This window comes from Camelus bactrianus, chromosome 18 (genome assembly GCF_048773025.1).
Source record: "Camelus bactrianus isolate YW-2024 breed Bactrian camel chromosome 18, ASM4877302v1, whole genome shotgun sequence".
NCBI classification, from domain to species: domain Eukaryota; kingdom Metazoa; phylum Chordata; class Mammalia; order Artiodactyla; family Camelidae; genus Camelus; species Camelus bactrianus.
Genome location: NC_133556.1, coordinates 25,147,531 through 25,162,318, shown reverse-complemented (window position 1 = coordinate 25,162,318; position 14,788 = coordinate 25,147,531). Strand labels below are relative to the sequence as shown.

The 14,788-nt window shown below is 42.4% G+C and overlaps 1 protein-coding gene across 3 annotated transcripts in view; it reads left to right on the top strand.

Annotated features, from left to right (window-relative positions):
• The window catches only part of SLC17A5 (solute carrier family 17 member 5), a 51,773-nt gene that overhangs the window by 24,139 nt on the left and 12,846 nt on the right, over nt 1-14,788 (top strand). For all 3 annotated transcript variants that reach the window (XR_012500374.1, XM_010949769.3, XM_074346358.1), the window contains exons 7-9: nt 4,201-4,359; nt 7,965-8,097; nt 9,593-9,740. Coding sequence is in view for 2 of the 3 variants with exons in the window: in XM_010949769.3 (XP_010948071.2) it covers nt 4,201-4,359; nt 7,965-8,097; nt 9,593-9,740 (440 nt within the window). In the remaining variant the exon portion in view is untranslated. The remainder of the gene's footprint in view (nt 1-4,200; nt 4,360-7,964; nt 8,098-9,592; nt 9,741-14,788) is intronic.

Sequence of the window (14,788 nt, the reverse complement as noted above, 5' to 3'; positions counted from 1 at the left end):
TTACTAATTTAATGATTCATCCTCCATATAAGATTCAAGACCTCATTCATTGTTCCTTCAAAAATTGCCTTGTTCAGATATCTAAAGAAAATTTGCTTTCAAAATGTTAGCTGGGCAAAGAATATCTGAGCAATTAAAAAAGTTCCTTCCCAGTGTATTTTCGTTTATCAGCAGTGCATTTTAGAAGAATATAGGGCTCGGATAAGAACTTTTATAGTGTGTTTTGCCAACATATAGGTATAATGAATTCATAGAGAGGGTGGAAATTGCTTGATTGACAAGTCACCTCAGACATAATGTTTTAGAAACAATAGCAAGAGGGTAACTTCTGTTTCTAGAACATCAGAAAAAGCTAGTTTGTTCTTTATTAAGGTCTTACCGTAAACGTTTGTTGTCCTTTATGGTAGCCACTAGCCCTTGTGCCCATAAATTTTAATTGTAACTAATTTAATTAAAAATTCAGTTCCTTGGTCACACTAGTCATATTGCTTAATTGGGGAATGCAGAACATTTCCGTCATCTGTTAGAAGGTTCTGTTAGACAGTGCTACCTTAAAACCTGGAAGGATTTTTTTTAATGTCTGCCAGATAATTGGATAGTTTCTCCTAGTAATATTTGAAAATTCATCTTTAACGTGAATGTTTTTACAAATGAAGACTTTCCTCCCTAAAATATAACTTATGGGGGAGGGTATCGCTCAGTGGTTGAGCCCATGCCTAGCATGCACGAGGTCCTGGGTTCCATCCCCAGTACCTCTGTTAAAAAAGAAAGAAACAAACAAAGAAACAAACAAGCAAACTTAATTACCTCCCCACAAAAAATAAAATAAAATAACAGTTGAACTGACATTTTAAAAAATAAAATAAAATATAACTTATAATGTGGCAATACTATAAATTGATCTCACAATCCTCATTAGGAGAAAAGAGAACTGTTGCTTTGTGCCCAGTTTACAAGTGAACACTAACATGTACATATCACGTTCTTCCTTCCAATCCTCTGACTCCGTGGGCCGCATACTCGATAAATAGCTAGAGAACCTGCTGACTGTCAGGCTGTTCTTTCCAACACCCACCCCCAGCTTTACTGAGATATAACTGATACATTACACTGTGTAAGTTTAAGGTGTACAATGGTGATGATTTGATACACTCACATATTACAAAATGATGACCACAGTAGGGTTACTTAGCACCTCCGTCCCCTCACATAGTTACCATTTTTTGTGTGTGTGAGAACATTTACTGTCTACTCTCTTAGCAGCATTCAAGTAAGTAATAGAGTATTGTTAAGTACAGTCACTGTGCTGTACAGTAGATCCCTATAACTTATTCATCTTATAGCTGGGAGTTTGTTCCCCACCCTCCAGCCCCTGGCAACCATCGTTCTGTTCTACTCTCTTAGCCTGAGTTCAGCTCTTTTTGATTCCACATATAAGTTATTCAGTATTTGTCTTTCTCTGTCTGACTTACTTCACTTAATATGATAATCTCTAGGTCCATCTATGTTACTGCAAATGGCATTATTTCATTCTTTTTTATGGCTGAGTAGTATTCCATTGTATAAATATACCACAACTTCCTTATGCAGTCATCTGTGGATGGACATTTAGGCTGCTTCCATGTCTTGGTTATTGTAAATAGTGCTGCTGTGAACATTGAGTTGCATGTATCTTTTCGAATTAGAGTTCCCTCTGGTTATATGCCCGGGAGTGGGATGGCTGGGTCATATGGTAATTCTGTTTTTAGTTTTTTGAGGAATCTCCACACTGTGTTCTATAGTGGCTGCACCAAACTATGGCTGTGGCTTTGTTTCTCTTGGTCCAGGGTAGAGTGAGGCCACCACTGCTGTAGAAGAATATATGTTGCCCCTCCTTCTCTCCCCCCGCACCCCCTGCCTCTTTGATAGATAGTGGAGAACCTAGGGGCATAGCTACTGTTGTCGAAAAACCAGCCTCTGTACCCCAGTGGCCAAATTGAGGCTCAGAGGCAGAGTTTTGGGAGAATCAGAAAAGAACAGCTTTATTGCTTTGCCAGGCAAAGGGGAGTCACACAGGCTAATAATACCTTAGAGACTGTGACTCCGTCTTGGCATTGGGGTCCTGAGGTTTTATAGAAAAACTGGACAGAACAGAAAGGTCACGACAATCAGGGCATTTTCTGGGGGTGGGGGTGCTGTATTCTTCTTAATCTTGATGAATCCACCTGGTGTCACAGAGAAACTCCGGAGGGTCTGTTCATTCTCTGAGGCTGTCAGCCGGTGAGCACCTTCCTGGAGCATAGCTTCTGGGTTAAAGGATGAGCTGTTCTGGGCAAAGAACGTATAGGGAGTGGAGAGCGTGATGGAAAGGTTGGGGGCTGTTGAGCACAAAAGCGGCTGAATAAGCAAAGAGGAAATGGAGGTTTGTCAGAGAAAAGAAGAAAACAGCTGCTAGAGTTTTAGACCAGAATGCATCAGCAGACAGCTTAGCATCAGGGGAGCCGTTTCATTAGTCTCCTGCTCCTTCACTACCAAGTCAGATCAAAAGTCCCTGGAAAAAAGGCGACAAGGAGGTGAATGCTGGTTCTTCCCCTTTTTGAAATAACGGTGAACCCTGGAGGGAGAAACATAGATGCTCCAGCTTTTGAGGAAGACACCGCAGAGCCTCAGTGTGTAGGAGACGCATGGGTCTGATGCCCAGACCGGCGGGCTCCAGTTTTCCTTAATCCTGCGTCAGCACGGCCTGGGGCTGTGCGGGAGGAAGGGAAGAGGGGTGCCCGTCCGAATATGTGCAGATTTACTGTGGTTATCCACATGTACTACTGTACCTGTGTACATCCTAAAGCTTATATAAAAATAGACTTTTTGGAAGGTGAATAAGATGAAATAAACAGAGTACATAGAAGTTTTGAATTTTACTGGGAAAAACCTTTTATCACTTAAAAATGAGTAATGATAAGGGGGAGAGGATAGCTCAGGTGGTAAGAGTGCATGCTGAGCATGCCCGAGGTCCTGGGTTCAATCCCCAGTACCTCCATTAAAAAATCTGAATAAAAGTAAATAAATAAATAAATAAATAAGCAAGCAAGCCTAATTACCTCCTCCACCCCAAACATTTTTTTAATTAAAAAAAAAAACCCAACTGGCTAATCAAACCCATACATTCATCCTGGCAGGCAGGTGTGAAGTGGAATATGCTGTCGCCCTGCACTGAGGGCAGGCCAGCAGGTGAGGTGCCACTAGCCCCCTGGAGTCGGGGAGATCCTACAGTTCGTGACTGTGCACACTCCAGGGCTGACCTGTGTGTGAAATACTGATTCAGCTTAATTTCTTTTTTTAAAATTAAAGTGAGTGTAACCTACTGTACAGCACTGGGAACTGTATATCCAATTTCTTGTCATAACATATAATGGAAAAGAATCTGAAAAGAAAATATTTATCTGTATGTATATGTATAACTGAATCACTTTGCTGTAACTCCTGAAACTAACATTCTAAGTCAACTACACTTCAGTAAAAAATTTTTTTAAAAAATGAATAAAAGCAAGTATAGCCAGAAGCTCTGTTCCGCCTTTCCACACCACTGTGGATTCTCTTGCACACCCCTGGGGTGCCGACACCCTGCCTTGGAGACACTCTGGGTGCCGGCAGAAAGACCCTGCTGTTCCACAGTTCCTGTAAGTCATTGTAGTTGAATAAAGATTGGAGAGTGAAGGATGAATCCTAATAGGACTTCCCGTCTCTTTCCTTTGCCCTCTTATGTCAGCCTCTGAACTTGATTATTAAACTGTTCTCTATTTTTTGAGGTGGAGAAATTAACACTGCAGTGTCCTCTGACCTTCAGAAGGCATATTTTGTTTGACATGATAGCTCTGAGATGTCATGTCTGTTTTTTCTTCTCATCTGAATCATGGACTCTCCATTTTATTTTTTATTTTGGAGGAGGAGGTAATTAAGTTTTCATTTTTTTTTTTAGTGGAGGTGCTGGGGATTGAACCCAGGACCTTGTGCATGCTAGGCGGGCACTCTACCACTAGAGTATACGCTCCCCCATGGACTCTCTCTTGCTGTTTAATATTTCAAAAGAGTTGTTTAAAACTGTCATTTACTCATCAAGGTTGGTAATGTGTTCTAGGTGGAATTTCAGCTGATAAGGTACAGATTTGAACACAGCATCAACATGGCTGGAGCTTATCTTAATTACACCTTTTTTTTTTCCAGCTCTCGTCTCAGAAGTCAGTGCCGTGGATCCCCGTGCTAAAGTCACTGCCACTGTGGGCTATTGTGGTTGCACATTTTTCTTACAACTGGACTTTTTATACTTTATTGACATTATTGCCTACTTACATGAAGGAGGTCCTAAGGTTCAATATTCAAGAGGTAAGGAAAATTAAGCATCTTCTTCTCACCAAAACTACACAGAATTTGTTTTTTATCTGTGTGAAACTCGGTTACTTTGCAACCTCCGTTCTGTTCTGATACACTAAATTCTAGTATCTCTAAATCTGCTCTTTTGGGCCTGGCTCGTTCTTTTCCTCAGTGTGTGTCAAGTCTTGATTCGGGGTGTCTTGGCTGGTAACACCTTTAACCATAAAGGTCTTGCCCATCCCCAGTCACTGGTCAGGATCTTAGATGATAAATGCAGGTGGCACCCTAGTCCCTTCCTAAAGGGACGGCAGCGGGATTCTGCTGGCGGCCGAGAGGGAGGCGCAACGTGCTTGATCAGAGGTTGCTCTGCAGCGTGATCCAGGCGTTGGCAGAGCTGTGCTTGTAAAACTGGGTACGAAGGGCCTTCCTGAACCTGCCAGTTCCTTTTGAACTCATCCAACTGAGACAGTTCCTGTTATCTCTGTTGATGGATTTTGTCTTTAAAGAGATGGAAGAAAAGCTTTAAAGAGAAAGCGGCAGAGTTTGTAAGAAAAACCGGTAGTGTTTTTGCTTTCAAACTGAAGGATAAATCAAGACCTAAATGTAAGAGCTAAAATGATAAAAACTCTTAGAAGCTGTACATCTTTGGGACCCTGGACTAGGCAACAGTTTCTTACATGTGACACCAAAGGCACCAGGGACCAAAGAAAAAAATAGATTGGACCTCATCGAAATGGAAAACTTCTGTGCCTCAAGAAACACTATCAAGACTGAAAACCTACTGAATGGGAGAAAGTATTTGCAAATCCTGTGTTTGATAAGGGTCTCGTATTCAGAATATAGAAAGAATTTATACAACTCAATAATGAAAAGATAAATAACCCAATATTTTAAATGGGCAAAGGATTTGAATAGACATCTGAAGATACTCAAATGATCAAAAGCCCATGTAAAGATGCTCAACATCATTACTCATCAGGGAAATGTGAGTCAGAACCATAATGAGATACCACTTCACATCTGTTAGAATAAAAAAAGGGGGAGGGAGGGTATAGCTCAAGCGTTAAGAGTGCATGCTTAGCATGCACGAGGTCCTGGGTTCAATACCCAGTACCTCCTCTAAATATAACTAAATGAACCCAATTACCTCCCCCTCGTAAAAAAAGAAAAAAAGAAAAAAAACCAGGTGTAGGTGAGGATGTAGAAGAAATGGAACTCTCATATATTGCTGTTGGGAACGAAAAATGGTGCAGCCACTGTGGAAAATAGTTGGCAGTTCCCTCAAAAAGTCAAACATGAAAGACTCAGATATAGAAAACAAACTTATGGTTACCAAGGGGGAGAAGTGGGTGGGAAGGGATAAATTGGGAGTTCGAGATTTGCAGATACTATTACATATAAAATAGATAAACAAGTTCCTACTGTATAGCACAGGGAACTATATTCAATATCTTATAATAACCTATAATGGAAAAGAATTTGAAAAAGAATACATATATGTATGACTGAATCACTATGCTGTACACCAGAAATTGACACAACATTGTAAATGGACTATACTTCAATAAAAAAGAATGCAAAAATTTTTTAAAAAGTTAAATATGAAGCTTTTTTTTTTCTTTTCTTGCAGAGTTGGGAGGAGGTAATTAGGTTCATGTATGTATTTATTAAGTAGAGATACTGGGGATTGAACCCAAGACCTCATGCATGCTAAGCAAACACTCTATCACTGAGCTATACCCTCCCCCCTAAACTAAAATCTTTTATCTTGCATTTTCATACACAAAAAGGCATTTTCTTTCTGAATCAAAATTAAAAGAAATGTGAATAGAGTTTGAAAATAATCTTCTTGTATAGCAGCTTCTTTTTTAATGGATTTTTTTTCTTGAAAATCAATATATTACATTCAAGAAATGACCTTTGTTCAAAATAAAGTTTGCTTTGAGAAGCACTGTATTTAAAATTGTAATCTCATTAATTAAAAGTTTTAGAGCTCTTGATCCTTTGTTACAGTCTTGCTTTTTTATATAAGCTTAGTTTCATTGGTTACCTTCACTTTTTTTTTTTTTGCATTCTTTTTTATTAGTTTACAACGTTGTGTCAGTTTCTGGTGTACAGCATAATACATATCCGTACATATATTCCTTTTCAGATTCTTTTTCATTATAGGTTGCTACAAGGTACTGTTCACGTTTCTTTTTTCCTAGTTATTTCCCTACTGTCCCTATTTCTTACAGCTCAGTGGTATCTGTTATCCTGTTTTGGATATTTACATTTTTGAATGACTTTTTTGAATAAATGAAGACGATGAACCATAACCATGAACAGAATGCTTAACAACTGTGGAAGCTGCCCACGGATGTATAAATGTTGAAGATTTTAGTAGTTTCAGGTTGTTGGCAGAGTTTTTAACCATTAGAACTCTAAGTGGAAAAATTCAGTACCTCTGATGGATTACCGTGCTTACCCGACCAGGGAACGAGGCCAAGATCAGAAAATTCGCTTCCCTGTTTGCTGCAGTTGATTCGTGTCTAGGATTTTGCCACAAATTATGATAGATGTGACCTCACTATGCAGAATTAGAAGTGGAATAAAATTTAAAAGGGACATTACTCAGCTTAATACCAGAGGGAAACAAAAATCTTCAGCCACAGAAGGAGAACATTTAAAATATTGACAAATTTTGCTGCTCTGTACCATCCGTGATGCTTAGGTCGAATTATTACCAGATTTGAATACCACTGGTAAAATGTCCTTCTACCTTTTTTTGTATTTGTAAACCTCTAGCAGGCACACCATCTCTCTCAGACTATAAAATCATTTGTTTTTATCAGATCTGGGCCGCTTGGTCTTGGCACTTCAGGTTTGTGTGGAGGAAAGCTATGAATAGAAAGCATTTCTCTTTTTTCTGTGTATATTTTCTTCATTTTATAGAATTTGTGATTTCCTAAATAGCTGTCAAATCATTTCCTACAAAGCCGGTAACACATTTCCATGATTAATTCTGTTTCCTATCTCCTAGCGTTTTCATTTTGTTTAGGTGGTAACTCACAGGAAAAGAGAAAAAGTAGAGCTCTCCCTGTCACCTCACCTCCCCCTGTCACCTGGCCACCTGTCACCTGGCCACCTCGGTCCTCTGCTCAAGCATGAGCTAGTGTCCCGGGCACCTGACCTCCATGGTGCTCACCTTAGAATAGTTCATAAAGTTCTACACTTGACTTGTGTGGCTTTCAGTATCTGGCTTTTATTTTATAATAAAAAAATTTTTGTAAATATATCAGTGAAAACTGCTCAATGGGGAGAATCCATAGGCTGATAGGAAGATGTCTTCTCTCACTGAAGCCACAGCCCAGGTCCCAAAGTAACATTCAGGATTCGCTTGAGCACAGCTCTGGTTCCCTCTGAGACAGGCTCTCTGGGACCACGTTGAACTGAATCCCATCATCCTTCTAAAAACCTGACTTATTGACTATAGTTACATAAAAGCAGAATTTTGCTGTATATTTCTTTTGCTTTCAAACGTGTGTGTGTGTGTGTGTGTGTGTGTGTGTGTGTGTGTGTGTTGTTTGGTGTTTCCCCCCTCCTTAGTTAACCTTGAATCATCTTATTCCTTCCAGAATGGGGTTTTATCTGCAGTCCCTTATTTCGGCTGTTGGTTATGTATGATCCTGTCTGGCCAAGCCGCCGACAACTTACGGGCAAAGTGGAATTTTTCAACTCTGTGTGTTCGGAGACTTTTTACCCTTATAGGTAGGTGAAGGGGAATACGGTTTTGCTTTGGTTTACAATGATATACTGTGTTTACAATGCAAGGCAAAATTAAAATGATAATATTAGTCATTTTTTGGTTCCCATATTGAAACAGTATGTTTTAATGCATGTAGAGCATTTCTGTACATACATCTGGTTCTTTTCGAACGATGCATTTTTGAGGATTGAGATTTACATAATATTTGGTATCTCCATTAAAAATATGTAATAACAATAATAAATAAACTGAATTTCTTCCCCCACCAAAATAAAACCCCAAAAAACAAAAAAAGATTGATAATATCCTATTATCTCTCCCATACTCTTGTAACTATAACAAATGGCTTGCTTTGCTGAGTGTCTTCCCCAGAATTTTATAGATCACTTTGTTTTCAGCTCTAAGTTTGCAATGAAAATAAGATTTTGAAGTCTCCATCCCTTTTCTAAGTGAATACATTTTAAATTTGAATCAAAATTATATACTAACATCGTTATATCAAGTGGGGAGCTATCAATCAAAGAACTCCAAGGAGCCTTAACAGTCGTGTGTTTCAGACTCTGATTTCAGAAAAGTAAATTTTAAAACTATTGAGGACAGTTATTCAAGTAAATAGGGACCCTCTAAGTCGCTGGCAGCTGTGTTTCAGTCATCGCATTGTGAAAGGGCCCCGTTTGGTGTAATTCTGCAGACTCCTTCTGAGCACCGTCCCCTAGAATGTGCTGTTCTGCCCCCTGCTTCCTGTCCTTGACCCGCAAAAGAAATTTTTCCACGTCTGCAAGTGAAATAAATCCCTTTGGATTTCATTCGGTTTTCTCTTTTTCGGCTTTCTGTGGACCTGCCCTATCCAGTACTGCAGCCACTAAGCCGTGTGTGGCTATTTAAACGTGATTGAAATGTTAAAACGAGTTCCTCTGTTGCCGTCTATGCAAATACATTTCCCTCATCACAGAGGAGAACCGGCAGCCCGCGCTCACCGAGTCCTTTCCTGTGTTGTATTTTATGCTCCACTGCCTGTAGTAAAGTACACGAATCGTCTTCAGGTGTCAAAACCCAGCTGGAGTGTTTTCCTCACTTTATGCGACAATAGTTCTGTCTTTGGTTTCTCTTCTTGGATTATGTGAATTTTGAATCACACATTCTGTGTCAACCTTTACTTCTCTCCAGAACTGTATTTTCCTGTCATCCTCTTGCTCTTTCTTCAACATTGTAGAACTTTAGCTGAGTCCCAGTCACCTATATAGACTTAATAACATTGTATAATGAGATTTTCCTTTTACTTTTATGATAATTGCTTTAATCCTGCATGTTTTCCAGCAAGTTTTGTTTCATGAAACGTGATTTAAATTGCATCTTCTAGGCAGTACAGTGTTCCTCCGGTAGGTGGCAGTAATATCAAATCTCTCAGATTTGTACTGTATTAAATAAAGTAGTACAAGCAGATATTAATGCCGGGGCTTCTTTTTTTTTTTTTTTTTAATAACTTGGTAACTCCAGGGATGATTGGCCCCGCGGTATTCCTGGTAGCCGCTGGATTTATAGGCTGTGACTATTCCTTGGCCGTCGCGTTCCTGACCATATCGACAACCCTGGGAGGCTTTTGCTCCTCCGGATTCAGCATCAACCACCTGGACATCGCACCCTCGTGAGTACTGACATAAAGATTGGTTCTGACTGACTAAATCACCTCCTTTCATCGTGGTGGAGCACCCAGCACGTGAAATGTACCACGTTAACCATGTGTAGGTGTGCAGGTCGGTGGCATTAAGTACATTCACGTTGTTGTGCAGCCATCACCCCCATTCAGCTCCAGAACTTTCTCATCTTCCCAAACTGAAGCTCTGTCCCCCTTCAACACTCACTCCCCGTCCCCAGCCCCCGGCCCCCAGCCCCCAGCCCCCACCACCCTACTTTCTGTCTCTGAATTTGATGACTCTGGGAATGACTTTATTATTTTTTTTTCAATTTAAAAAAATTTTTTAGGAATGACTTTAAAGTCTTAAACACAGTTTCAGTTTGCACGATCATTAAAGCATGACGTTCTTTTTTTAATTTAAACTTTTAACCATCATCACCTCTGCCCCCAATGTTCCCTCGGAAACATTACATACAGCACATTATAACTCATGTCTGTCCACCCAGCGAGAATAGGGGTTCCATCTCACCATCCTCGGGGCTCACACTGACCCCAGTGCATTCGAGGACAGAATCACACAAAGAGACCCAACTTTTTGAAGAAAAAAGGAGAGACTATAATAGGGGACAACAGTGCAGATCAGGGAACAAGGGAAAGTCTCTCTGAGGAAGTGATATTTAAGCTAAAGCCTGAAGAATGAGTAAGAAGAAATTACACAAGAAAGAAGTAGTACTCCAGGAAGAATTTACGCTAGAGGAGGAAGGAATCGGGGCATGTCCCGGGCTGCCTGGGCTGCCATGACACGATACCACAGACTTGGCTCACACGACAGAAACGTATCTTCTCACAGCCCTAGAGGCGAGAAGCCCAAGATCAAGGTGCCTGCTTGGTTGGTTTCTGGCAAGGACTCTCTTCCTGGTTTGCAGAAGGGCTGTCTTCTTGCTGTGTGTTCGTGCAACCCTCGCTGGGTGTGCGTACAAGCATGTGAGCAGAGAGGCAGGGCTGTGGTGCTTCTTCCTCCTCTTAATAAGGGCACCAACCATGGCGGGTCAGGGCCCATCCTTAGGATCTCCTCCAACCTTTGCACTTCCTAAAGACCCTGTCTCCCAGTACAGTCACATTGAGGGTTAGGGCTTTGACATGAGAATTTTGGAAGCACACAAACATTCAGTCCGTAACAGTGAATTTCGTGTAACTGAGAGAAGGTCGTCTGTGGCTGCGATGCAGAGGGGAGAGCGCTGGGGAGTAACACAGTCTAGCAGGAGCCTATGGTAAGCATTTTCTGTTGTACCCAAAGCAAGTAGGAAGTGACGTTCTCTGTATTTTGAGGTCACTCTTGTGTGGACAAGAATGCAAGTCGGGGGGGAGGGTACAGCTTAGTGGTAGAGCGTGTGCTTAGCATGCACGAGGTCCTGGGTTCAATCTCCAGTGCCTCCCTTTAAAAAAAAAATTAAAATAAATAAACCTAATTCCCCATCCCCACCCCCCAAAAAAGGATACACATAGAGGGAACTAATTAGGAGGCTGTTGCAGTAACCCAGATAGGAGGCGATGATGGTTTGGAGCGGGGTCGGGAGATGTAAAGAAGTAGGCAGATTTGAGATTTTTGTAAGTACTGTAGATGGGACCTGACACTAGATTAGACCCAAAGAGTGAGGAAGGTGTCAAGGATAATGATTTGCACGCATTTTGTTTGGGCAGCTTGGCGGAGAGTTGTGCCACCACTGAAATTGGGGTGTCTGGAGGAAGAAGGGGGAAGATAAAAAATTTCACACATCAAATTTTAGAAATTCGTGAAAACATCTAGAAAGTAGTGTAGTTGTAGGCAGTTTGACATTTGGATCTAGAACTTGGAAAGTCGGTTTGACTGGAAATGAAAATTAGGGACTAGTCATCCAGCTTCAGAGGCTTTGAAGAGGAGGTTTCCTGGGGAGACAGGGTAAAATGACAAGGCCGGTGGTTCCAAGACTGGATGTTGGCAAACGTGGAGGCTAGAAAGACATGAAATAACCAGAAGGGGAGACCACAAAGGAGCCACCTGGAAAGTCGAGAACGCGCTAGGAAGCTGAGGCCATCCAGTCTTCAGTTCAAGAGTGAGATCTGGACAAGAGACACAGACGTAGGGGTGGCCAACGTATGAGTAGGAGATGCAGCCCTGGAATTGGGTAAAACTACTCCGCAAACTGACAAGACCACAGATGCAAAGAGAACTGAGGAGCAACCGGAGACAGTTAAGGAAAATGCGTGGAGATTGCCACCCCTGGAGCGAGGGCTCGGTCAGCAGCATCAGATGCCCCAGAGAAGTCAAGTCAGAGAAGAATGAAAGTGTTGCCTGGGTCGGACCACCAGATGGAGAAGGTCACCAAAGAGCTCGGGGAAGATGCTCCCATGGAGAGGCCAGTCAGGCGGCAGCTGCTCAAGGAGGGAATGGAGAGATGAGGAAGTGAAGATGGCTTCCAGCCGTGGCTTCAGAGCGCAATCCCTTACCCCCCACACCAGAGTCATCAGGAGTGCTGCTTGTTAGAAACAGCAGGATGAGGGGGGAGGGCATAGCTCAGTGGTCGAGCGAGTGCTTAGCGTGCACAAGGTCTTGGGTTCAATCCTCAGGACCTCCATTAAAATAATAATAATTAATAAGTCTGATTTCCTACCCCTCCAAAAAAAACAACAAAAATAAAAAATAAATTAAAAAAAAACTATTAACCATAAAGGGAAGGGAAAAAACCTAAAGGTGGATGCATATTGATGGAGGATTTTTTTTTTTTAAGATAAGAGACCTAAGTGTGCAGAGCCTGATCGACATGGGCAAGTATGGCCACGGCAGGCTGGAAAGTCACACCTGACAAAGACATATTTATGAATAAATGACGTTTTTAAATAAAAAAAAAAGAGACCCAAGTGTGTTAATAATGTGAGATGAGGAAGCCAATAAAGGGTGAGAGATTAAAAGTGAAAGAAGGAAAAAATGACAGATTGGGAGAAGGCAGGAAGGAATGAGACGAGACCCAGGGCCCGAGGGAAGGGCGGGCTTGCAGCTGAGAAGAGGATGCAAGAGGTCAGGCGGTTCCACTGGTGAAAAGCTTTCAAGTGAGATGAGAACTGAGAATTGTGGTTTTAAAGTAGGACCACAGATCCTTCAGCGCCCTTCCCTCCGAACGGGGGAGCCTGCCCCCCACCCCTTGTGCACGAGCGGGATCCAGTGACCTGTTTCCAAGGAGTAGAATGTGGCGGAAGTGATGGTGCCTGACTGGGGGCAACACAGGGTCCTCCCTGCTCTCATCCCTCAGATGAGTCACACGGAGGGGGCACCAGCTGCCGTGTGGGGTGGACACTCAGCACCCAGGACAAGGCCCAGCCCCAGTCATGCCTTCAGATGATGGCAGCCCCAGCCTGACAGCAACCTGAGAGGCCCCGAAGCAGGACCACCCAGCCACACCACTCCCACCTTCCCAGCCTACAGAAACTGTGAGATGACAGATCTCTGTTTTCTGAAGCTCCTACCTTTTGAAGCATTAGGTGACTATAGATAAACGACTGAAAAATCTTAACTGTCAGTCCTTGGTTTCCCTGTGACATGGGGGTCAGATTCATCACTGAGACTAAGGGAGAAAAAAAACAGAGAGTAAAAAACTTGAGAATGATAAAGGTTTGACATAGCTCCTGAGAAAAAAGCAGTCACGAAGAACTCCTCGAAGGGATTCCGGGCATCAGGACAGCCAGCAGATGTCAGAGAGCAATTGTGTACTCTCGCTGGTCTACAGAGCTGTTACTTCTTTGAGTGGCGTTCAGCGGCCCAGGTGTCGGCCTGAAAATATGCTGATACAGGCTTGAGATTTTAACCAATTTAAGATTGAGTCAAAGAGCTAACAGGAATTGAGACTTTGGCATAAAAGAGGCTTATGCTGTCTTCTCTCTTGGACACTTTTAGCTGAAGGAATAGAAATCCTTATTGAAGCTGGCTAAACAGATAGTCTGTTAGTGCAGAGTGCAGAGGCTGGAGGCTTCAGGCAGGAGGTGACACCCAGCTGTCTACTGAGATCACCAAAGCCCCATTTCTTCCCCATTCTCTACTCTGCCTTCATGAGACCAGTGTTATCCTGAGGCCGGGTCTGCTGGTAAAACCATAGTGAAATGACTGATGTAATGACGGGGATCACCTGCTCCTTCATTTACATCAAGGAAGAAAGAAAAGGGTCTTTCCTCTCCCCATCATGGGAATATGTCCTGGGCTTCATTTTGGAACTAGGCTGACAACTCACATATCCACCCCTGTAGCAACCCCCCTGGCCAAGGGGGTACCATTTGACTTTAGCACAATCAGCACCCACCCCCAGTGTTAGAGGTGAGGGAGCCAGTGCCCCTAAACCTCCCTGGAGTGGAGGCTGAGGAGCCATTGGGAACATCCACACAAGACGTGAATTCACAAACACAAAGAACTCATTTGGAGGAGGAAAGGTATAGCTTAGTGGTAGAGCGCATCCTTAGCACGCGCGGGGTCCTCGGTTCAATCCCCAGTACCTCCATTAAATAAATAGACCTTTAAATTTTTTTTAATTAAAAAAAGAACTCATTTGGAAGATAAAGACACTCGGGAGTTGTGTGACTTGCAGAGTCAGAGCTAGCAAGTGGCAAGTGGAAGACTTGAACCCTGGTCCTCCAGCTCCGTGGTCTGGGAAGAAAGACCTGGGTGCCCCTCAACGACTTACTTAAAGATCTTAAACCCTGGTCATCAAAGAGGCACTCACAGTTATTTTGAGAACTCAGGGGAAAGAACTCTTTGCTGAGAACAGATACGTACTCTGCTTGCCTCAGTTAATGTGACTTAATTCTAAAACGATGTACATCAACGTGGGAGTGAAAACTGATCCGGAGCATAAAATCTGCTCAGCACCACCCCGCCAGAAGGAAGGCGGGAAGCCACCCGCTGCGGTTCATGGAGCTGAAACGGAGTTCGAGATTGCTCAGAGCCCTGGCATCTGGCCCACTCTGCTCTCTTAAGCTGACAATGAAGGAAAACTATCATGAAAGAGAAATTGGGAGCTGTTGTCAAAAGAAGA